The sequence below is a fragment of the Oncorhynchus kisutch genome, linkage group LG28 (assembly GCF_002021735.2).
Source record: "Oncorhynchus kisutch isolate 150728-3 linkage group LG28, Okis_V2, whole genome shotgun sequence".
NCBI classification, from domain to species: Eukaryota; Metazoa; Chordata; class Actinopteri; order Salmoniformes; family Salmonidae; genus Oncorhynchus; species Oncorhynchus kisutch.
The window spans coordinates 36,833,136-36,852,856 of NC_034201.2; the positions used below are offsets into that span (position 1 = coordinate 36,833,136).

General features: G+C 41.0%; 1 protein-coding gene across 1 annotated transcript; it reads right to left on the minus strand.

Moving 5' to 3' along the window:
• Window positions 1-512: 512 nt before the first annotated feature.
• On the minus strand, window positions 513-6,555 carry si:dkey-77f5.3 (uncharacterized). The gene is made up of 4 exons (XM_020464720.2): window positions 6,280-6,555; window positions 6,009-6,170; window positions 5,890-5,929; window positions 513-5,779 (listed from the first exon to the last, which is right to left on the minus strand). Exons 1-4 carry the CDS (start codon window positions 6,495-6,497, stop codon window positions 5,147-5,149), a joined length of 1,053 nt encoding a protein of 350 aa, XP_020320309.1. The 5' UTR covers window positions 6,498-6,555; the 3' UTR covers window positions 513-5,146.
• Between the last annotated feature and the right edge of the window lie 13,166 nt (window positions 6,556-19,721).

Here is a 19,721-nt window from a genome sequence, read left to right on the forward strand (position 1 = left end):
TCATCGGGGGAAAATCTAAACTAAAGATAATTACTACTTGATATAATATAAGGTGGAGCATATTGAGAAATGGCTGGAGCTTAAGTAATGTAACAAACAATATTCTACAGACCCTATTGATCTAGCACTCGAGTCTATATGTGGTGTTATTTGTTGGATGAATGTTGTCTAAATACCCAGCAGTCCTTTCTAGTCCACACATTTCATTGGTCCCAATGCAGTACACTGTAGGTCTATAAATTACATATTGTCTTTATAGAGAAAAAAAGCTATGCCAATGTAAAAGTGTGGTTGGGAATACTTAGCAGGGTCTGTAGACTTAGTATATGGTGTCATTTAATGGGACTCTGAATAATACGGAGAGTTGCTGGCCTTTTACTGTGGTCAATTAGCTTAAAATGGGGTGCCTGAACAATTTGGTACAAATTTAGCACGGTACAGGAAAAACGTTTGGTCTGTGGGAGGTCTTTGTGCATGCAGGAACAGTAATGTATGCTTTTTTTTTAGAGGGAGAATAGTGTAGGAACACAGATTAAACCAATATCATGATATGCCTTGCTCATATCAAACAGAATCGATATATCAAATTATCGATATTGGTGCCAACCACCACTAAATCACTTCATAATTAAGCATATAGCTTCGTTTCATCAGTCTGCTATATTGTTCAAGCTTAAAACCTTAACTTATTTCAACTAAGTAATTTCCTCCGGTAACTCATGTAAAACCTGCTATGCCATTGTGAGAGTGTATTCACATTGCCCTCTCATAAGACTACTTTAGAGAACAAGCGTGCATAAACACCACAACTGAAGTTCTCAGCGGTGTAAATAGGCCTCCCATGAGAACTTTTTTTTAACCTTGTTTCTGAATGGACCTCTCCCATTTGTCACCAGTTAACATAACACACCATTATTTGGAGTACGCCTGAACCCTCCAAAAGTTTCCTCATCTGGCAAAACACATTTCAGTGTATCCTTGCTTATGTCAACCTTTCCAGTTAACTGAATCAGATGAGCAGCATTTTTCATAGAGCTTAAGATTTCCTCATCTGATAAACCTCTACTCCAACTTTCTGTCTTTAAGTGGTAGTATTCATTCCCAAAATGTTGGGTGTCCGATTTGATTGAGCTGCACCACTGACGCTACATCAGGGTGAAGATAAGAAGCAGGTTCTTTAGCCTCAAGTGTGTACATTTAGCATATTAAGTTGGCAGTCTGAGGGTCTTCTCTGAGCACTTGACATCATTCCTTAATTTAAACTCATTTTACATTGGACAAGAGCATCTGCTATATGACAGAGTGATTTACAGTTGGTGCATTCGTCTTAAGGTGGCTAGGTGAGGCAACCACATATCAGTCATAGTAAGCTACTTTTTTTGGTGAAAATGTACTAACAGCAAGGTCAAAGCAAGTAGGGGGGGGGGGTTAAAGTGTGAGTGTTCGGTTGCCAGAGATGCGACCTAGTTGTTCAGTCTTTTTGTTCTGTAGTAGTCGTTCGTTCTAGGTGTGCTATTTATCATACTGGCAGGCAACCTTCTTATCCCTTGCTTGCCAACTACGGCTAACTTACAGTCACGTCAAATATTACAGCCAGAATAACAGCAAAGTTTCTGCATTTGCGTTTGTTTAAGCTGTTTTCTAGTGACATTTATTTGGATGCATCCATAACAATGAGCTCATGATGCGCGATTTCGACTGGCGTAGAAAATGTGCTCTCTCCTCAGGACACTGTTTTCATGAGGAGCTAGACATTGTTAGGGTTGCGTAAATTCGAATCTGGTATCAGGATAAATATAACAATGAGTCAGCGATTGTATACTATGTATTTTTTATTAGCTAAGTAATAAATGGCAAATGCAACTTTCGTATATACGGGCTCACTGTAATACCACGCAGGGCAGAACAGAGAACTGACAGGATGTATGTAAACAGTATTCTTTATACTGTGATAGGCCAACAGACGGGTTGGAACTATGTCTATCACAGTAGAGGCTGGGCGTGGTTTAAACTTACCCAGCCTATCACGGACGCTCAGGCGGGTCCCCACCTCTTGGTGCTTCTTGGAGTCCTCCCTCCGTCGATGTATAGATTCTTACTGTTCTGGTATCACCCCCTAATTATAACAGTTGCTCAGTTCCTGCTATTGTGTTGTTCAGTATTTTTCCATCTCAGTTAAACCTCGTGATGACCACCCCTCCCTATCACAACTTTGTAAGATACAGCAAGTCACACCATGTGCTCAATATTGTTACATACAAACACAAGGACAAAGCATCTGCTGGGCTGTTATCTACAGTTTTGCAACATGCAGGTCACACCATGTTACTCAGTTCTTGTCACACACAAACAGGCAAGTAGCAAGCAGTTGTTTAATCTCATAATGATGCTCCAGTGCACAAATGCAGACACCTCACACAACCAACATCAGATAATATTTAATCATATATATGCTAATGGATATAATGTAAAATACAGAATCCAACACCAACAACACAGCTAACACAATCACTTCAAACTGAAGCTGGAAAGAATGCAATCTAGCTGCACTTCGTTTTGTTTTACCTGTTTTCTATTGATAGTTCTTTGTATATATCCATAAAAAATGATGCTGGTTCATGATTTCGACTGGCTGAGAAAAGCTGCCTGCCTGTCTCATCCTGACTCCCGACACGTTCACATTACTATGGAACAGCTGGGGATTGAATTTGAATATTGAAACAATGTGGGTCTAATCCTGAATGCTGATTGGTTAAAAGCGCATTCCAGCCAGTGTCGATTCCACAAATTACCACCAGCTAAATCTATGACGTTAAAATGCCTATTTACTCTGTTCCATCTGACTGCCTCATCAGCCCAGTCAGGTCAATTATAAACTTGATCTCCACTATAAAAAGCATCTAGACATCTTTTAGACTAACATTTAGTTTTCAACTTTGCTGTTTGTCTCTCCTACATTTGCAACATGGTTTCAATTCTCAAATTCAATCTCCAGCTGTTTGGAGGATGGCACTGGTGTTGTTAGGCAAACCGTGCCAATATATCCTCCAAACACCTGCGTCGAGGGCATTATCACTTTTATACAATGGATTACTAACATGTTCAAATAATGATTGACAGATCTTCATTAAAAACTTTATTTTGATTTATTTATTCATACCATTTCATCCTTCCACAAGATATAGTACCGAAACAAATCTAGGGTTGCTACCCAAGCCGGCTGGTCTTTCGTTCTATTGGTTCGGTTGCCAGAGACGTGACCCAGTCCTGTCTTTTTGTTCTGTATCTATGGACATAACAGTTCTAAATGTTTCATTGTCATGCTGGCTGGAAACGTTCTTATTGCTAGCTAGTCGCGTCAAACAGTGCAGACAGTAGCTGCATTTGTTTAAGCTGTTTTTTAGTGACGTTTATGGATACATCCATAACAATGAGCTAATGAGGCGCGATTTAGCCTGGCATAGTAAATGTGCTCTCTCTTCAGGTCACTGTTGTTCAGGGGAGCTAACCAAAAACACAGCTAACACAATAACTTCAAACTGAAGCTGGAAAGAATGCAAACTAGCTCCACTTCGTTTCGTTTTACCTTTTTCAATTTACATTTCTTTGTATATATACATACAAATGATGCCAGCTGATTCATGATTTCAACTGGCTGAAAAATACTGCCTACCTGTCTGTCTCATCCCGACCCTACATATTCATTACTATGAGACAACTAAACACCGGCTTCGATGGCATTATCACTTAATTGGAACATGTTTTAAAACCCACATTTGATGCAAATATCTCTTAAATATGAACATATGAATAATGGTTCATGGTTAGACAATTTTCATTTTCCAATATATACAGGTTATTCACACTTTTCTACTATTACATGGGGGGCTTTTATTTTGAACAGTTCTGAAATTCTGTGACCCGGAAGTACTTGTTTAGTGTTGCTGATGTATTTAACAGCAAGGCATAATTCCAAAAAATGTGACTTTTCAGTTGCATGCAGAGCAGTGGAGGCTGCTGAGAATGGCTCATAATAATGGCAGGAACGGAGCAAATGGAATGGCAGTAAACACCTGGAAACCATGTGTTTGATACCATTCCAAAGACCCCGCTCCAGTCATTACCACGAGCCCGTTCTCCCCAGTTAAGGTGCCACCAACCTCCTGTGATGCAGACCAGACGTTAGGATTGCGTTCTTGTCAAGGTTTCTCATAATATGCAATTTGCCAATCAAATACATCCCATTATTCAGCTTGTTGGTGCTTGCTTCTGTGCGCAAATCATTTGATCGCTGCCCTTTGAGATTATGTAGCCCGATTCCCTTCACGAAAATAAGATGATAGGGCTAACTGGCATTTATTATTCACGATTTATTTTAACTGCATTACATGGATTGATCTGTGTTTCTATTCCAATAAAAGCACAAATGCATTTTACAGTGGCATATGTAAGCCTATAGCCTACCTAAAACATCCATCATTACATTTCAAGCCATACATTTCATAGAAATGTGTTCCGAATATTGTATGAAATATTCGGACGGTTAAAGGCCGATATTTGGTGGTTTCATTTTTTTTTTAAAACACCCTTTGTAACATGACTATAGGCCTATAAATGGTAAACATTGTGATTTTAGTGGAACGGTTGGCGTACTCGTTTAAACCCGCCTATAGTCCTTTTATTTCGTTTCTACAGGGTATTTTCGTTTTATATATATATTTAAAAAAAACTTGTATCCATGTTTTCTTTCTGAGTAACACCAACTTCTGCGATGTAATCGCTTGCATATACAAATTCAAATGGTTTTGTGTGTCTCAGTCAAAGCAGTTTCGATCACCAATTAGCTATTATGAGGGTTTCAGCTAGCCAATTTAATGGCTCGTCAAGGCATGAATTGATTGTGACCTATGTCCATCACTACTGTAAGCCCAGTACTCTATTCAAACAAATTTAAACACAGCATCTTTTATTTGTATTATTTTTTTATTTAAACTTTATTTAACTAGGCAAGTCAGTTAAGAACAAATTCTTATTTACAATGACGGCCCCTATCTACAGTAGTAGAATGTATATTATTGAGTTCGATAAAAATATATTCAAAATATGGATGTTTATTAGGCCACTGTAAAGTAGACATATGCCCAATTCAAGGAAAATGGGCCATGCCATATCCAGACTTCCTCGGCTTCCTCAAATATTCATTTACTCTATCTTTTATGCTTTTTCGGGTTGCATCACTCAAGGAGAGAAACATCTGAGACACATTTTTCATGATGAACACTCGGAGATTCACTGGTAAGCCAAATTTGCCTCTGGATCCATCCCAATTGGTATTCTGTGCCCACTCGCGATATCTCTCTTTGGTTACGCATTCTTGGAATAGCACAACAGCATAACGGTCCGGGCGGCCCATGCTGTGCTCGGTGAGCAGTTCGTTACGTTCTGGTGTCAGTCGAGGAATGGAAATGTCAGGGTGAACTGAAGAACTGCCTGTCGGAAGTGGAGTTCCGGAGCTCACATGGATTGGCATGAATTGTGACTCCATCTCTTCCCTCGCCTTCTTCAACGAGCCATTCTCTGTCTGACTCTCCACCAATGCGGCCTGGCTCTGGACCAATGCATCAGCCGTAGCCCGTATCTCTGCCCTCAGAGAATGTTTCTCTTTCTGCTGGTCTACCTTCAATGACTCGATGTCAGTTTTCAAAGTTTGAATCTGCTCCATGTGCAACTTCATCAGCTGAGCGGAATGGTACTGCGCTGGGCCCCCATCTATCATGGCCTATGATAGAAACAGTAGATGCATTAGCTCACTCAATCTTAACAATCTTAAGTGCCTGTTCTACACAAACGCTGCATACAAACACGTTTTAGGAATCTAGCAAAACTCACCGCTTTCTTTGGAGCCATGCGTTTTTTCATTGGGTCGAAACTAGAGAACAAGAACATACATGGTTAATGTTCTGTAAAACAGAAAGCCTACAATACCTTCAAAAACATATGTTTCATACCGAGCCTTATTCTTATAAATCCACCCAAGTTTCTTCAACTGCCTTCTGACTGTGATTAGAGCAATGTTGATGTTGTGCTGTGATGCCAACAGCTTCCTGATCTCCTTCGCCGATCGCTCATCATCTTCATCAATCAGTGAGTAGATGGCTTGAATAGTCTTGCTGGAAATGGTAAACAATCTAAAAATGTGCAGCATACAGTAAAGACTAACAGTAGATGTATTTAAACATTATGTTTAGCATTATTAGGCGTACTGCAGCCATACTCTACCTGTTCATTTTCCTGGGCTTTCGCGTTCGGCGTAAAACAGGCATCTGACGATAGTGTTTTCGAATAGCACTGTCCGTGACTGTAATCCCCAAATCTAACAGTATTTTTGAAATGTCCTCAGTAGATTTTCCCTTCCTCCTGAAAGCCCTAATCTGATCACTTAAATGAATAGAGATCTTGGTCATGGTGCTAAGTGCTACAGTATAATCAAAGTGCATGAGGACAGCAGGTAGATTGGTACGTAGGACTGGATCCTGAAAGTGAGGACAGTGGGAGGTCTGTATACTTATGTCCTATTATACAACTGGTGGGTCTAATGCTGATTGGTTAAAAGCGCATTCCAGGCAGTGTCTATTCCAGAAGTTACCACCAGCTAAATCTATGACGTTAAAATGCCTATTTACTCTGTTCCATCTGACTGCGCAATCCACTGTCTCATCAGCCCAGACAGGCAAGTTATACAATTGATCTCCATTATAAAAAACATTATCTCACATTTCTTTTAGACCAACATGTAGTTTAACAGCAGATATTTGTTTAAATATTGGCTCCTGTCTCTCTGACATTTGCAACATTGTTTCAATATTCAGGAGAAGACAGGCAGGCAGCGTTTCTCAGCCTGTCGAAATCATGAATCAGCGGGCATAATTTTTATGGAAATATACAAAGAAATGTAAATTGAAAAAAAGTAAAACGGAATGAAGTGCATCTAGTTTGTAGTCTTTCCAGATTCAGTTGGCTGTGCTGTTAGCTTGCTCCTCTGAACAGTGTCCTGGGGAGAGAGCACATTTTCTATGCCAGGTGAAATCGCGCCTCATTAGCTCATTGTTATGGATGTATCCAAATAAATGCCACTAGAAAACAGCTTAAACAAATGCAAATGCAGCTACTGTCTGCACTGTTTTACGTGACTGTAAGTTAGCCGTAGTTGGCTAGCTAGCAAGCAAGGGATAAGAACATTGCCAGCCAGTATGACAATGGAATCCATAGATACAGAACAAAAAGTCTGAACAACTGGGTCGTGTCTCTGATAACCGAACAAATAGAATGAACGACCAGCCAGCTTGGGTAGCAACCTTAGATTTGTGTCAGGACTATATCTATATCTGGTGATAGGAGGATATATTGGCACGGTTTGCCGGCCCTCGATATATCCTCCAAACACCAGCTTCTTAGTTATTATCACTCAATTGTTAGCTGAAGTAACACCATTCCAGTTCTTCTCACCCCAAACTCCGCCACTAACACAATTATTCGTTTAATTTGGATGATTACAACTTTCAACGAGACCTGTGCTGGGTTTCCCAAAAGCATTGTAGCACTAAGATAATCTTAACTCCTTTTAAACTAAATGGAAACCCAGCCCATAGAGAACAGACATAATGGACACAGTTTTCAGAAAGCCAGCTCCTTTTTACGGTGCTACCCGTTCCAGGGTTAGGACAGTAACCAGCAGATGACTTGAAAATGATCCCAAACCTGACCTATCACATATTTAAGTGATAATACCGGTGTTCAGAGGATATATTGGCACGGGTGTTGTTACGGTGCCAATATATCCGCCAAGCACACGCTTCGAGGGCGTTATGCAATGGGTTACCAACATATTCAAATAATGATTGAGATATTTTAATTAAACTTTATTTTTGTTTATTCATCCTTCCACAAGATACAGTCCCGATACAAATCGTTTGTCGTTCGTTCTATTGGTTCTGTTGCCAAAAACGTGACACAGTCATTAAGTATTTTGTTCTGTATCTATGGGCGCGACCCAGTCTTTCGTTCTATTGTCATACTGGCTGGCAACGTTCTTATCCCTTGCTTACTAGCTTGCCAACTACGGCTAATTTACAGTCACGTCAAACACTGCAGACAGAATAACAGCAAAGTAGCTGCATTTGCGTTTGTTTAACCATATATCGTTAACTAGCTCTAGTCAGGAAACAACTTTAAGTACAGAGATCTCATAAAGTCTGCTTGATTAACAAAGCGTCACAGATATTTCAAGGGAAATCAGGTGACAAACCAGTTTTTGAAATGGTGAGTGATGGAACAATATTAGTTGTATATTTATTACATTTGACTAATTTAGCAGACACTCTTATCCAGAGCAACTGAGCAATTATGGGTAACGCACTGGCCTGACTGTCTTAACAACTAGGCTACCTTCCGCACCCATTTATACATTTGTTCCATATATAGGCAAGTCATTTAGCCGTTTTAATAAGCTATAAGGTCTCACTTCTACCATTATAAGAGAGTTTTGGTAATGCTGTGCCATCAATTTGTTTGAATGTATTTTCTCTCGTCAACTTTGTAGGACAGTGAGGACAGACGCAGCCTGCCACTCTCCTTCCACACTGAGCCCAAACCAGAGTCACTGGTTCCTGATTGTGACAGTGGAGTCCAGTGTGCAGCGCAGGATCCAGAGATGACATCAGTAAAGCTGGAAGACTGCAGTCAAACACTGGGGCTGATTAAAGATGAAGATGAGGAAGAGATTGTGAAATATATTCCTCATGGTGAGAGAAGCCTCACTCCTGCTCTGATTGTGAAAGTGCTTTATTACAAACCCTAAACTAACCATTATCAGAGAGTTCACACAAGAGAGAAACCATACCATTGGTCTGACTGTGGGGAGGGTTTCTCTCAAATGGATTCCTTAAAAGAGGTACATTTGACACATTTGCCAGAAAATACACACAGAATATACAGTTGATGGAGTTGGTGGAATAATCCTTTAATTCATTGCCACTTACTCAGCTGGGCCAGGGGCGCTTTAATTAGGTCAGGTGGAAATATCAGACAGATCTCAACTCCATAAAAGGAGGAAATTGCCATCGCCTGAGCTCACTGCTTTCTCTTCCTTAACTGCGTCTGATCCAGAAGTTCTGTGCGTCCATGAATCCACGTAAGTCCACCGACTCTGTTATCTTTCATCTGAACTATCTGTTGCGATCCGGACAGTGGGCCATCAGTTATTGTTAATAGTTATTTCCGCAGAGCGTGGCTTGGAGCGCACGCTTCAAACATATTGTGTAATGGGAATTCTCAATGATCACGGCCCTACGGATCCTCATAGGCCAATTATGCAATCGATATGGTTAATATGTAATGAAATTGATTACATGTACACATGAAGACAATTGAAAGGGAGAAATGTCATTGTTTGCTAACTGATGGACTTTGATATCAAACTATTCCATTCCTCTGTTACCTGGCACGTGACCACCTGTTCACTTTCACTGTCAGTCATCCTACCTGTCCAGCTACCCACACAGATTCCACTAATCTTTCATTTACATACACTTAGGTTGGATCCCTTAACTTGTTTTTCAACCACTCCACAAATTACTTGTTAACAAAATATAGTTTTGGCAAGTCGGTTAGGACATCTACTTTGTGCATGACACAAGTAATTTTTCCAACAATTGTTTACAGACAGATTATTTCACTTATAATTCACTGTATCACAATTCCAGTGGGTCAGAAGTTTACATACACTAAGTTGATTGTGCCTTTAAACAGCTTGGAAAATTCCAGAAAATGATGCCATGGCTTTAGAAGCATCATTTGAGTCAATTGGAGGTGTACCCGGAGGTGTACCCGTGGATGTATTTCAAGGCCACCCTTCAAACTCAATGCCTCTTTGCTTGATATCATGGGAAAATCAAAAGAAATCAGCCAAGACCTCAGAACGAAGTCTGGTTCATCCTTGGGAGCAATTTCCAAACGCCTGAAGGTACCACGTTCATCTGTACAAACAATTGTACGCAAGTATAAACACCGTGGTACCACTCAGCCATCATACCTCTCAGGAAAGAGACGCGTTCTGTCTGCTAGAGATGTACGTACTTTGGTGTGAAAAGTGCAAATCAATCCCAGAACAACAGCAAAGGACCTTCTGAAGATGCTGGAGGGAACAGGTACAAAAGTATCTATATCCACGGTAAAAAGAGTCCTATATCGACATAACCTGAAAGGCCGCTCAGCAAGGAAGAAGCCACTGCTCCAAACCAGTCATAAAAAAGCCAGACTACGGTTTGCAACTGCACATGGAGAAATGTCCTCTGGTCTGATGAAACAAAAATAGAAGTGTTTGGCCATAATGACCATTGTTATGTTTGGAGGAAAAAGGGGGAGGCTTGCAAGCTGAAGAACACCATCCCAACCGTGAATCACGGGGGTGTCAGCATCATGTTGTGGGGGTGCTTTGCTGCAGGAGGGACTGGTGCACTTCACATAACAGATGGCATCATGGGGTAGGAACATTTTATGTGGATATATTGAAGCAACATCTCAAGACATCAGTCAGGAAGTTAATGCTTGGTTTCAAATGGGTCTTCCAAATGGACAATGACCCCAAGCATACTTCCAAAGTTGTGGCAAAATGGCTTAAGGACAACAAAGTCAAGGTAATGGAGTGGCCATCACAAAGCCCTGACCTCAATCCTATAGAAAAGTTGTGGGCAGAACTGAAAAAGCATGTGCAAGCACGGAGGCCTACAAACCTGACTCAGTTACACCAGCTCTGTCAGGAGGAATGGGCCAAAATTCACCCAACTTATTGTGGGAAGTTTGTGGAAAGCTACCCAAAACGTTTGACCCAAGTTAAACCATTTAAAGGCAATGCTACCAAATACTAATTGAGTGTATGTAAACTTCTGACCCACTGGGAATGTGATGAAAGAAATAAGAGCTGAAATAAATCACTCTACTATTATTCTGACATTTCACATTCTTAAAATAAAGTGGTGATCCTAACTGACCTAAGACAGGGACTTTTTATTAGGATTAAATGTCAGGAATTGTGAAAAACGGGGTTTAAATGTATTTGGCTAAGGTGTATGTAAACCTGAGCTGCAAAGATTAGACTCTAACAAACACTTCTCACCTTATAGGTGAAGTTGAGGGAGTAAAAATGATTTAAATAAACTGTTCCACACTTGTAATCTCATTGTTCTTCATTAAGAATGGTAGACTACTACTAGAGTGCCCAACTGGTTGTCACGCCTGCTTGCTCCCTCCCTCCCTCCTTCCCTCCTTCCCTCCCTCCCTCCAGCGCTCGGCGTCGCCAGTCTACAAACCACCGGTCCTGGGAACCATCATTGCGCACACATGCTCCCCATCGATAAGCACACCTGGACTCCATCACCATCCTGATTACTCTCCCTTCATATAGCCCTCTGTCATCAGGCAGTATTGGTTCTGTTTTCATGTGCAGATGCTGCGCTTGTTATGTAATGCGCCATGTTCGTTATTATTAAACTCACCATCTGCACCTGCTTCCTGGCTCCATGTGTTTTTGTTACAGTTATTAATGATGTCAAGCTGATTTATTTTCTGAGGTCATGGTCAGGTTGTATACAAATTGTTAAAGGTTGTTTTTGTCTTTTTGGTGATGAGAAAAATATCCACCTACCAGGTTGTAATGGTTGTCAAAGCTTCCACCAAATAATAACCAAAATATGATGCCTTTCACTGGTAGTTACCAGATATATCATGCCGAAAAGCCTATAGGATGAAGACAGAGTTTTTCTTGTGATATAGCTATAGTTTTATTTCATTAATGCATCTTTATGTTGACTGGATCACATTTGTCTCCAGTGAAACATGTTTCTCATGAATGCCCACTTGATTTAGATAAACGTTCTCAGGTAAAATAAACCCATTAATTCTAAGATGTTTTGTTGAACAATCTCACAAAGCTATATTGTATTTTTTTTTGCAACTGAGAGAATTTGATAGGCCATGATAATAAATTCCTTAGCCTTGATTGATTTTTTTATTTCATTCTCCATCTGATCTAAGAGAGAACTCTCAACAAATTGGCCTAAGGCCACTAGCAAGTCAATTTGATTTTGTTTCAGGTGTGAATGGATCTTTTTAGGGTGAATCATTGGTGTCGATGCTCAGAGTGAAAGAGGTGTGAACACACCTGTAATGGCTCATGTCTACATTTTAACCAGCCATTGGTTAAATTAAATTCAATACAATGGGAGGGGTGTGGCATGCACATGAGGACCAGGAGAGTGTGTGGTGTAGAGTGGTGAAAGTATTCACCCCCCTTGACATTTTTCTTATTTTGTTTCCTTACAACCTGGAATTAAAATAGATTTTTGGGGAGGTTGTATCATTTGATTTACACAACATGCCTACCAAGATCCAAATATCTTTATTGTGAAACAAACAAGAAATTAGACAAAACAAACTAAACTTGAGCATGCATAACTATTCACCCCCCCCCAAAGTCAATACTTTGTAGATCCACCTTTTGCAGCAATTACATCTGCATGTCTCTTGGGGTATATTTCCGTAAGCTTGGCACATCTACCCACTGGGATTTTTGCCCATTCATCAGGGCAAAACTGCTCCAGCTCCTTCAAGTTGGAAGGAGTGTTCAGAAATCTAGGAGTGTTCAGAAATCTTTAAGTCATACCACAGATTCTCAATTGGATTGAGGTCTGGGCTTTGACTAGACCATTCCAAGACATTTAAATGTTCCCCCTTAAACCACTTGAGTGTTGCTTTAGCAGTATGCTTAGTCATTGTCCTGTTGGAAGGTGAACCTCCGTCCCAGTCTCAAATCTCTTGAAGACTGAAACAGGTTTCCCTCACACATTTCCCCGTATTTAGCGCTATCTATCATTCTTTAAAATCTGACCAGTTTCCCAGTCACTACCGATGAAAAAGATACCCACAGCATGATCCTGCCACCACCATGTTTCACTGTGGGGATGGTGTTCTCAGGGCGAGGTTTTGGGTTTGCTCCAGACATAGCGTTTTCCTTGATGGCCAAAAAGCTACATTTTAGTCTGATCTAACTAGAGTACTTTCTTCCATATGCTTGGGGAGTCTCCCACATGCCTTTTGGCTAACACCAAACATGTTTGCTTATTTCTTTAAGTAATGGCTTTTTTCTTGCCACTCTTCCGTGAAGCTCTGTGGAGTGTACGGCTTAAAGTGGTCCTATGGACTATCTGTCCATAGGACCACTTTAAGCCGTACACTCCAATCTCCGCTGTGGAGCTTTGCAACTCCTTCAGGGTTATCTTTGGTCTCTTTGTTGCCTCTCTGATTAATGCCCTCCTTGCCTGGTCTATGAGTTTTGGTGGGCGGCCCTCTCTTGGCAGGTTTGTTGTGGTTCTTTCCCTTTTTTAATAATGGATTTAATGGTGTTCCGTGGGATGTTCAAAGTTTCCAATATTTTTTTATAACCCAAACCTGAACTGTACTTCACATATTTGTTCCTGACCTGTTTGGCGAGTGCCTTGATCCTCATGGTGCCGCTTGCTTGGTGGTGCCCCTTGCTTAGTGGTGTTACAGACTCTTGGGCCTTTCAGAACAGGTGTGTATATATACTGAGATCATGTGACAGATCATGTGACACTTAGATTGCACACAGGTGGACTTTATTTAACTAATGATGTGACTTCTGAAGGTAATTGCTTGCACCAGATCTTATTTAGGGGCTTCATAGCAAAAGGGGTGAATGCATTGCACGCACCACTTTTCCATTTAATTTTTCCATAATTTTTTTAACAAGTAATTCTTTTCATTTCACATCAACAATTTGGATGTCCATTACATGAAATCCAAATAAAATTCCATTTAAATTACAGGTTGTAATGACACAAAATAGGGAGAATGCCAAGGAGGTGAATACTTTTGCAAGGCTCTGTATGCCCAATATACCACAGCTAAGGGTTTACTACAACTCCATTGTAGATTTGGCCTTGTGTTTTAGGTTACTATCCTACTGAAAATACAATTAATCTCACAGTGTCTGGTGGAAAGCAGACTAAACCAGGTTTTCCTGTGCTCATCCCCAGAATCCTTTCACATGTATTTTTTCAAAGGATAATGCAGACAGACACACAGACACAGAGAGAGAAAGAGAACAACTTTTCAGTTGGGTGGACTGCAACTATGAAAAACTCTGCCATAGCCTGTAATAAAAGCAAAAGCATTTATAGCATCAGAGATTCTCTAAAGTAGGGGCCATCTCTGATAGCTATAGAACTGCAGAGACTGTCACAAATTGTAGCTTTTAATGACCTATCAAACTCAATGACTTGGAGGTGAAATGTATCAAATGTCTCGGTTTAAAAAAAATTGTATTTCATCACCTGCCGAATTAAAACCTCAAATAGCTCTGAAGCTCAATTGGACTCGGCCCCAAGTACCGTTAGCCGGAGCCCAGTGTAATATGATTTTGCCGGACTCGGGAAGAGCTCGGCCCGCATGAAGCTCCGAGTCCATGCCGAGTCCTCTGAGTTAAAGTGACTGTGCATAGATAATAAACAGAGAGTAGCATCAGCGTAAAAGAGAGGGTGGGGGGGACAATGCAAATAATTGGGTAGCCATTTGATTAGCTGTTCAGGAGTTTTATGGCTTGGGGGTAGAAGCTGTTAAGAAGCCTTTTGGACCTAGACTTGGAGCTCCAGTACTGCTTGCCGTGCAGTAGCAGAGATAACAGTCTATGACTAGGGTGCCTGGTGTCTTTGACAATTTTTGTGCCTTCCTCTGACACCGCCTGGTATAGAGGTCCTGGATGGCAGGAGGCTTGGCCCCAGTGAGGTACTGGGCCGTACACACTACCCTCTATAGTGCCTTGCGGTCGGAGGCCAATCAGTTGCCATACCAGGCATTGATGCAACCAGGTGAGGGTGCTCTCGATGGTGTAGCTGTAAAACGTTTTGAGGATCTGAGGACCCCAAGTCTCCTGAGGGGGAAAAGGCTTTGTTGTTCCCTATTTATGACTAACTTGGTGTGTAATAGTGTAGTGCGGACAACATTTTTAAAAAGTTGGTGAAGCAACAGCTGAGCTGGAATGCGAACAATATTGGTGTCAGTTCTGATGGTATGGAGCGGGAAGATGAGGGTGGAAAGACATAGGAAGAGAAGAGAGATCATGATACAGAAAGCAGTGGAGAGTTTAGTAAAGAAAGTATAACGAGGGCCAAGGTAGGAAGCAAGAGTTGGAAAGTGGTGATAGTGTTTGATGAGACCACAGGGCCACATTTACACCCTATCTGACTAACTAATGCAGTAGAGAAAGAGAGAGGTGAAGTTAAACTAGCTCGGTTTATTGGAAATGGTAGATTGCTCATATTTTGTGTACGCCAGGCTCAGCAAGAAAAGATTCTGAAAATGAAAAAGCTTAATGGGAAGAAGATTAAAACGCCATGTCCCTGGTGCTTATGCTAGATTGGGGGGAGTCATCATCGGGGTCCCAATATCTATGTCTATTGATGATATCAATTCAAATGTGAATGGAGGAAGAGCGATTGAGGCCAAAATATTGATCAGTAGGAAAGAAGGTCAAAGAAGTGAAAGTCTATCAGTGCTGCTGAGGTTTGAGAAGGTTAGGGCTGGGAAAGTACAGATAGGATTCCTTAGTTTCAATGTCAGAGAATTTGTCCCGTCCCCATTGCAGTGTTTTACATGCCAAAGAATGGGACACGTAGCTGTTCAATGTAAAGGAAAGAAAAGATATGCCAAGTGTGGAGGGGAACATGATTACGGTGAATGTGGGAGCAATGAGAAAGTTATGTGTTGACATAGTACAGCATTTGGTGGATGTCAAGTGCATAGAGAGGCTCAGAGATATAGAATGAGTCATGATGTATCGTATGCAGAGGCTGTAAGACAGATTGGTTACAGTGTGGCATGATGGCACTTCCATCGCTGCTCCTGTATTAAGTGGACCTAATGTCGGGGCTGGTGTTTCTGATGGTCCTGGCATGTTTTGGAGGCCTGCTCAGAAATCTTGTGCTCATGGATGTGCGGTATCAAAGGACACTTTGATAATGAATAAAGTTGACTTCATAGCTTTTATTGGTAAGGTTATCAATACGACTCGGGTTGTGGAAAGCAGTAATTGCAGGTTGAAGGTGTTTGTGGAGACGGCTATAAAAAATAAAGAATCTCTATCGCAGTAATATATTGGATAAAACACTGTTTCGGCATCACTGTGCCTTCTTCAGGGTAATGTAATGAACGCTTGAACCAGGTTATGTAAACAAACAGTGCAATTAATGCAACCAATGACAATAATGAGGGTGTGTGATAATTCTTAAATTGATTAGAATTGAGTGAAACTGTTAAGACAATAGTTTACAGCATATTGAATATATTGTTATATATATGTGATATATTGTTAACATATGGACACATAATTAGATATTGTACATAATATTAGCATCGACATACATTTAATAATTAAATTTCACATATATTTAATTGTTTCCAATTTCATTATGCATAATAAGCCTCATCAACAGGGGGAACATATTGGGTGTATAAGCTGTAGAAAGAATATATTCATTTGTAAGATTTATGAACAAAATAATTGTTCATAAGAAGGGCCTGAGCTCAAAGTCAATATTCAGACCACTAGGGGCCAATTTTTTTTAGACAGGATATCCAGTAGGCCTCCCTCTGTAGTAGTAAGATCTCAATGTCACCTCCTTTCCTTGGTAGAGCAACATGCTCAATGCCTGTGTATTTGAGGGAGGAGAGAGGACGGTTCGCTTCAACAAAGTGAGCTACTACTGGATAGTCAGTGTTCTTACACCAGATTGAGCTGCAGTGTTCAGCAATGCGTTGATTTAATTGTCTTTTCATTTGTCCTATGTGTAGGGTTTTCCGCATGAACAGCTGATGAGATAGATTACTCCCTTTGTCTTGCATGAGATGATAACCCTAACAGGGATGTGGGTGTCTGAAGAAGGATGTTTTTGTAGTGCTATTGGACTGTGCACATGGAATGAGTGTCAAGAGTTTCTGAGTGGGCTCATGTGGAGATGGCAAAAGAGATAATGGGGTAACAGATGTTACTGTTGAAATGGTTGTTGACATCCTGAACAATCCTAAGGCTGGAGTGTTTCAGCATGATATAGATATAGTTTAATAGGGTTGGGGAGGGGTTTTGGTGGAGGGTGTGGTAGAAAGAATTGGGAAGATCATGATTGATCGTACATTCCAGCACAGTAGGTGGCGGCATGCACTTAAACGATTGTTTGAGGACCCCATTATATCATAGAAGAAGGGCTTCTATTATATCATAGAAAGTGGACCCCCATTATATCATAGAAGCAGGGCTTTCTCCAATAGAACTCCTTTTTTATGGAATGGTCTGCCTACCCATGTGAGAGACGCAGACTCGGTCTCAACCTTTAAGTCTTTATTGAAGACTCATCTCTTCAGTTGGTCCTATGATTGAGTGTAGTCTGGCCCAGGAGTGTGAAGGTGAATGGAAAGGCACTGGAGAAACGAACCACCCTTGCTGTCTCTGCTTGGCCGGTTCCCCTCTCTCCACTGGGATTCTCTGTCTCTAACCCTATTACAGGGCTGAGTCACTGGCTTACTGTTGCTCTTCCATGCCGTCCCTAGGAGAGGTGCGTCACTTGAGTGGGTTGAGTCACTGACGTGATCTCCCTGTCTGGGTTGGCGCCCCCCTTGGGTTGTGCCGTGGCGGTGACATTTGTGGGCTATACTCGGCCTCTCAGGATGGTAAGTTGGTGGTTGAAGATATCCCTCTAGTGGTATGGGGGCTGTGCTTTGGCAAAGTGGGTGGGATTATATCCTGCCTGGATGGCCCTGTCTGGGGGTATCGTCAGATGGGGCCACAGTGTCTCCCGATCCCTCCTGTCTCAGTCTCCAGTATTTATGCTGCAGTAGTTTATGTGTCGGGGGGCTAGGGTCAGTCTGTTATATCTGGAGTATTTCTCCTGTCTTATCCGATGTCCTGTGTGAATTTAAGTATGCTCTTTCAAATTCTCTCTTTCTTTCTTTTTCTCAGAGGAGGACCTGAGCCCTAGGACCATGCCTCAGAACTACCTGGCCTGATGACTCCTTGCTGTCCCCAGTCCACCTGGCCATGCTGCTGCTCCAATTTCAACTGTTCTGCCTGCGGCAATGGAACCCTGACCTGTTCACCGGACGTGCTAACTGTGCCGTACCTGGTATTTTCAACTCTCTAGAGACAGCAGGAGCAGTAGAGATACTCTGAATGATTGGCTATGAAAAGCCAACTGACATTTACTCCTGAGGTGCTGACCTGTTGCACCCTCGACAACCACTGTGATTATTATTATTTGACCCTGCTGGTCATCTATGATCATTTGAACATCTTGGCCATGTTCTGTTATAATCTCCACCTGGCACAGCCAGAAGAGGACTGTCCACCCCTCATAGCCTGGGTCCTCTCTAGGTTTCTTCCTGGGTTCTGGCCTTTCTAGGGAGTTTTTCCTAGCCACCATGCTTCTACACCTGCATTGCTTGCTGTTTGGGGTTTTAGGCTGGGTTTCTGTACAGCACTTTGAGATATCAGCTGATGTAAGAAGGGCTTTATAAATACATTTGATTTGATATTCACTAATGATAGCCTGGTGGAGCCTACCCATAGAGTGATTACGCCCTCTGCTGGCGAGGAGACATCAGTATAGGCAATAATTAGTATATTCATATGTTGGCTTCACTTACATGTAGGCCGATAACATGTTATAGGATATGCATTACAATAATCATCCATCACGTGAGAAACTATGGTTAAAGTGCACCTTTGCATGGTGCCACCTTGGAGCGATGACAATAACAATATCCTACAGGACTTCTATTTGACCAATCCGTAAGGCTCTTTGTTTTTTTACAACATATGATAAGCTTACAACATGGACCTCTTATCTTTTTTTTCCTTAAAAGCACATGGATATGTGTGAAACAGAAACACAAAAACGTGGGATTTTGTAATATATTCGAAAACTTAAATGTTGTCTAATGTTAGTAGTAGCTAGTAGCATTGTCAATGATGCATCAATGCAATATTGGCACAAGATATTTTAGTCTTTTAAGATCTTTAATAGGCTGATGTGTCTAGGCTTGGTAATGGCAAAAGCTGACAGTTAAGAAAATTCTAAAGCCCTTAGAAGTCCTCTCCACCACTCCTAAATTAAGAGCTCTGTTAGAGGCATATTGTCATTTCAGCATTCACTAAATAAAATAAGATTGATTGATAAACGTAAGACTGGTAAGAAATCTTTATACTATTCGATAATCCTTTTAATTTACTTGAATTGTAACCGATATACAAGACTATAGTTATTTAAATAATTGAACGGACACAGGAGCTTCCATTCATCAAAATCCCCAAATGTGTTTCATGAATTTAAAAAAAGTAACAAAGCACATTGCATTTGGTTATAGGCCTACTGTAATTCATTATGATACTTTTAATTTGTTCAATTTCACTTCAGACACTTTCCAGATGCTGCACTAGACCACTGGGAATTCAAATGTTGGGAAGTTTGTGGCAAACGTGCGCAAAGTGAGAATTTGTGAATTACTTTCAGAAAATGTATTACACTTATGGGAAAAATGACAGAATTCTGATAAGAATTGCTCCTAAGTGGCAAAGTTATCATTAGGCTGCTTTGTGA

Bases quoted from the DNA above. Each gene is read 5' to 3' on its own strand.
- si:dkey-77f5.3 (XM_020464720.2), bottom strand. From the start codon at position 6,497: ATGCACTTTGATTATACTGTAGCACTTAGCACCATGACCAAGATCTCT. The intron at 5,930-6,008 runs GTATGAAACATA...CTTGTTCTCTAG, and splicing joins ATTTATAAGAATAAGGCTCG to TTTCGACCCAATGAAAAAAC. The intron at 5,780-5,889 runs GTGAGTTTTGCT...TTTCTATCATAG, and splicing joins GCATGGCTCCAAAGAAAGCG to GCCATGATAGATGGGGGCCC.